Below are 5,782 nucleotides of genomic sequence, written 5' to 3'. Positions count from 1 at the left end.
TATATTATTTTAAATAAGTTTTAAAGTATTTTTATTGTCGTGATCAAAACACTATAATAAGTCAAAATAATGAAAAATAATTAAAAGATAATTTAGATAATTTTAAATTAAGAGAACTATTTTAAAAAAAAAATAAAAAAAATATAATAGATTTAAAAATATCTAAACTATAAATATTTTGTAATAAAATCGTATTTTTTTTATTCAATTTTATTTTGACTACAATCTACGTAAAGATCCCTCATGTACGGCCACGTGAATATAAAACTCAGCCGGTCTCACCTTCTCTGAAACTGTCATTAATTGTAATGGTGCATGGAAACACCCGCAGATCCACCAGATAAGAATAAGGAGGAACGGGTCGTCGACCAAAGTTAAAGCCGCCTCTTCTCGCCCTTTAAAGCCCATCTCTCTCGATCGCCTTCTTCCCACTCCGACATCCACATGGATCAAGAGGAGAGGCTAAGCTTCTTCCCCCCGGACTCCTACTCCGACCTTGACAGCAGCTTCACCAGCTCAACGACGTCCGCCTCCACCTTCAGTGCTCGCAGCAGTCTCAGCTTGCCCTCCTCCGCCTCGTTCGCTCTGAAGCCCCTCCCCCATAACTGCTCCGATCCCCACTGGTCCGCCCTCCGCGCCACAGCCAACCTCTCCCCCGATGGCCTCCTGCACCTTCACCATCTCCGCCTCATCCGCCCTCTTGGCTCTGGTCACCTCGCCCGTGTCTTCCACTGCCGTCTCCACGGCTTCGACGACGGCCATTCTCCTGCTGAATTCGCCCTGAAGGTCATCGACCTCGATGCGCTCTCCCGAACCTCGTCCGACTATAAGAAACCGGATGATTCCGAGTGTGATGAGGAAACCGGCGAGGGTGGCGGACGGGGGAAGATGTGGCACGTGCGGGCGGAGGCGCGGGTGCTGGCGGAGATGGACCACCCGTTCCTCCCGACTCTGTACGCGCGGCTTGACGCCGGACACTACGCGTGCTTCCTCATCGACTACTGCCCCGGCGGCGACCTTCACTCCCTCCTCCGCCATCGCCGAGGCCATCGCCTCCCGCCGGCAGCAGCCCGGTTCTATGCAGCCGAGGTCCTGGTCGCCCTCGAGTACCTCCATGCCCTCGGCTTCGTCTACCGCGACCTCAAGCCCGAGAACGTCCTCCTCCGCTCCGACGGCCACGTCATGCTCTCCGACTTCGACCTCTCCTTCCGCTCCCACGTCTCGCCAACACTACTCCACCGTCGTCGCCGTCTTCCTCGCCGAAGGAGTGGCCTCCTCTGCTGCCTCGTAGGCTGCAGCGCCTCAGGCGAGGACGAGGAGCTCGAGTGCGTGGCGGAGCCGTCGTCGGCCTTCTCGAGGGCATCCGTCGGGACCCACGAGTACCTTGCTCCGGAGGTGGTCAATGGCAGTGGCCACGGCAACGCCGTCGACTGGTGGGCGTTCGGGGTATTCCTTTACGAGCTCTTATACGGGCGAACCCCCTTCAAGGGCGCAACCAAGGAGGCGACGCTGCGGAACATCCTGACGCGGGAGGTGAAACTCCCAGACACCAACGGCGGCGACGTGGTCGAAGGGGGCGACATGGCGAAGGCGAGGGACCTGATCGCGCAGCTCCTGGTGCGGGACCCGGCGAAACGGATGGGGTCCGTGCTGGGGGCGGCCGAGATCAAGCGGCACCCCTTCTTTGCAAGCGTGCGGTGGCCGCTCATTCGGTGCGCCCGACCACCGATACCGTGTGGCCCAGCCACCGGGCCCCTGGTGCCGGCGACCAATGAGGGTAGCGGGCGGTGGTGGACTGCTGGGAGAAAGAACGCCACCCTCGATAGCAACCATAACAGCAGTAACGATCATAGGAAGACGACGAAGAAGAAGAAGAAGAAGAAGGGAATCAAACTGGGATTCGGGGCTAAAGCAGCAGCACCTAACAATGTAATAGTGTAACTTTGACTGTACAAAGTAGTTTCTGTAAGTACACCAAATCTTCCTCAACTTCTCGTGTTCTAATCGGCGACAGACCGACGACGACCTGAATGGATCGGTCGCCATGTTTCTTGATAATGAGATCTCAGATCTCCACACAAGTTGTGACGGAAGGTGGTTCTAGTTATTAGAGACGGATCATTTCATTTCCATGTCCGACATGCGTTGGCTTATTAGCAGCATCGCTGTACGTACAAGCTGGGAGAAGACCACAAACTTCATTCAGTTCACTCAAAAATATTTATTATTATTATTATTATTATTAATTTAAACATCGAAGGCATCGAGTTAGAAAATCAAATTTATTATGCACATAAATTCAAATCAAATCCAACTGATAGATCTATCACCGATAGTTTGCAAAGCTTTTTGCTTACACATGAATCTAATTCTAGGTGATAGTGTAGGTGTTCGATGGTCCAATCAACTCCACGTAGCAACACAAAGACCTCTTCTTTAAACTCACCGCTGAATCATTCATTCAAAGGAGAGAAAGGTTGCTTCGTCTCAACGCACAAGTCTTTGCTTTTGTTTCAGCCTTTTAGAAGAAATTGACAACTGATACCCAATAATGGTTTCGAAAAGTCCTTTTTGGATGCGAAAAAATAATGTAACGATATCTATGAGTAATAAAATACTATACATATTAAATGCATATGACTATTTCATGCAATCCTATTGACTTCAAGCGTTACTTATCCTTTTCATGGACATTGAAACGACATCTGATTTCACGTCCATTCGACCGACGTAGAATACGTGTTGATGATAAAATAAATGAATAAATATGAAAATAAAAATAAATTATATTTAATTGTGTTGTTACAGCTAATTTTGTCGCATATAATTAATTTGAAATGACACATAATTCTTTTTTCATTCAATATGTTATATTATATATTGCGTAGTTATCCATTCGAATCCTACCAATGGAATTAAATATTGGCATTTATTTTGAAACTGGTTTATTCTTGGATTTGGCACAAAGATAAATATGTTTAGAACAATGATCAAATTTTGCTCTATGTCTTGTGATGAGGATATAGCATGATTGTAACAATAGGTGCTGAGATAAATAAACTAAGACCTGTATTCTTAGTTATGGTTTTATGTATTCATTAGTGAAAATGTATTAAAAAAACAATGATTTGTTTTACATTTATTTATCATTTTATAACTTTATGATTTCTAATATATATAAAAATTACATTTACGATCTTTTTTTATAAAACGAGTAAGAAAGCATATTTTTAAATTTTAGACAAAATATTTACATTATGACTAGTTTTGCTAATGTAAGTCTTAGTGCATATTAAGTTTGGATGGACTAATATTCTTGTTTTACAATTTTTGGATCTAGACATCATAATCAATAGGATATTTTGAACATCTTAAAGTATCACATCGTAGATCTATATATAAATGTTAGATTTTTTTTTCTTTTCTCTTCGTACTTTTCATAAGACCTCTATAATTGATGTAATAGGTCTAAAATGATATAAAGATCATGATAAAGATAAATATAAAATATTTTTTATATACTCTAATTCTCAATTAATGTATGATTTGATGATCAATCATTGATTTAAAGATATGATTTGAATGCATAACTTGAGTGCATGATTGAGAAAATCTCTCCCTTAAAACCTGTATAAATATACATTATCATAATAATTTATATCATGTCTTTTATAATAAATTCTTCATAGTATTATGATCCTATTGCTTTAAGCAAGACTCTTTCTTCCTCTCTCTCCCTATTGCTGCTTTACAAGTTTTTCTACTTCTCGCTTTCAGATTTTGGCATTGCACTAAGGATAGCACCCTCTAGTGATCGACTTACTTCTCTAACGATTCTCTATCACTATTCAGGTCTAAAAACTTAGTGAGTTTACATTTTGCTCCTACACCAACAACTACTACCCAACATCTTCACCAATGTCATCCCCTTCTCACTAATCGTCAAACTCACTGATGCCTCAAATCTACGATTAATCTCTCAGCGATAATTTACTGCCTTCCACCATCCTCTCGACTACACTATTAGTACTTATGATCGAGAGAAGGACTTAGGAGGGGAAGGAAGAGATCACCCTTTTTGAACATCCTAGATATATAGTTTCACAGATATGATCTCCTTCAACAAATCAGATCTCCACCATTTATGCATTAAAATCATATTATTAATTGATTCTAGAATTTTCTTATCGATCACAATATCTTCCCAATATGTCTTTCTCCTTTATATCTAACACTCCAATAATTGTTTTTATAGGAAACAATAATTCATCTCAACCTATAAGGCTTATGTTTTATTAATACAATAACTCTAATCTCCTTCAAACTCTTTAAAGGTGACAACTATGCAACTTAGTGAGCACAATTCACCAATCTTCTCTTTGTAAATGACTCTCTTAGTTGTTTATTAGAAAAGATTCAAATATCAATAGAACACATCTCAATAGTAAATCATAATCATAAGTTATGACTATGGAAAATATTTCTTATTCTATAAGCTATTCAAGCCTCGGTCACTATAGCACCACTAACCTTTTTATGCAACATTATAATAGAAGCATGATCCAAGTTATAAACCATCTTTGTTAATTGCTCTCGAACTCGTATACTAAGTCTTTTATTTACGTTGAACAACACAAGTGGGTACTATTATTGTTGATTATATACAAAATCTAAAAGTTATTATATATGGTTTAGCTTTAATAGATCATCCCTCTAGTGATAAAGAAGTCATTGTTTATACTTTCAATGACTTATAAAACGAATATAAGAAATTAACGGTAGTAATTTAGGAATATGATTCACCAATATCATTTGAAGAAATGTATAATAGGTTGATTAATCATAAAACATATATGAAATAAGAAGAGACAAAGAGGAGACTATCATAACTCAATTCAATAAAAAAATATAAAGAAAAAGATAATTAAAGCAACAAGAAATTTAATAAATGATTGAATAAGATGCCTTATGGACATATGGACAATAGATAGAGCCATCATCCTCCATTACATTATCAACTCTCCAACCATGATGACAATTTTAATCCAAATAATTCTGAAAATAACTTCAACAATAATCACTACAACTATCAATAGTTCTAACGTCATAATAATAATAATCAGCAAAAAATCATATACTAGTTTTATGATAAAATTGGAGCCATAGCAAAGGTTTATCGATCTCGACCCAAGCCTATTATTACACCCAACTAGTGTTAAACAAATATAACGACTACTTCGACTACTTTTCTAATCAATTAGATTGTTGACTTTGGTACTTCTTATCATATCACTTTTAATCTATAGAATTTGTCTATCTACACTGATAATGTAGGTAGTGAAGATATGATAATCGATAACGATAACAGAATCCCTATCACTTACATAAATTTCATAATACTTAATTTATATATAAATACTTTTATGCTTGATGATATTTTGTATGCACCTCATATAAAAAGAAATATTATTTCTTTCTCTTAATTTTATAAATAAAATAATATATATATTGAGTTTATTCTTAACTTGTTTCTTATAAATGATCTGAGCATGGGAGCATTCTTGGGCTGAAGCTAAAATAAAGACAACATCTATGAGTTATCATCAACTTCATAAATCACTCAACTAATCACTCTTACTTTAGTTGTTGCTCTAGTTGATGTGTAGCATCTTCGTCTTAGTCATTTGTCATCCTTCATTCAATAATAATTAATTTCTCATGACTCTCTTTCAACTTTCAAATTAAGTAAATACTTGTGTTAGTAATAAAAATTATAGACTAT

General features: G+C 38.5%; 1 protein-coding gene across 1 annotated transcript; it reads left to right on the top strand.

Annotated features, from left to right (window-relative positions):
- Positions 1-315: 315 nt before the first annotated feature.
- LOC135638287 (serine/threonine-protein kinase WAG2-like) lies at positions 316-2,132 on the top strand. The gene has a single exon (XM_065151352.1). It carries the CDS (start codon positions 445-447, stop codon positions 1,939-1,941), a length of 1,497 nt encoding a protein of 498 aa, XP_065007424.1. The 5' UTR covers positions 316-444; the 3' UTR covers positions 1,942-2,132.
- Positions 2,133-5,782: the final 3,650 nt, after the last annotated feature.

Source organism: Musa acuminata, chromosome BXJ3-5, assembly GCF_036884655.1.
Source record: "Musa acuminata AAA Group cultivar baxijiao chromosome BXJ3-5, Cavendish_Baxijiao_AAA, whole genome shotgun sequence".
In the NCBI taxonomy this organism is placed as follows: domain Eukaryota; kingdom Viridiplantae; phylum Streptophyta; class Magnoliopsida; order Zingiberales; family Musaceae; genus Musa; species Musa acuminata.
The sequence above is the reverse complement of the archived record's forward strand: the minus strand, read 5'-3'. Positions and strand labels throughout refer to the sequence as shown.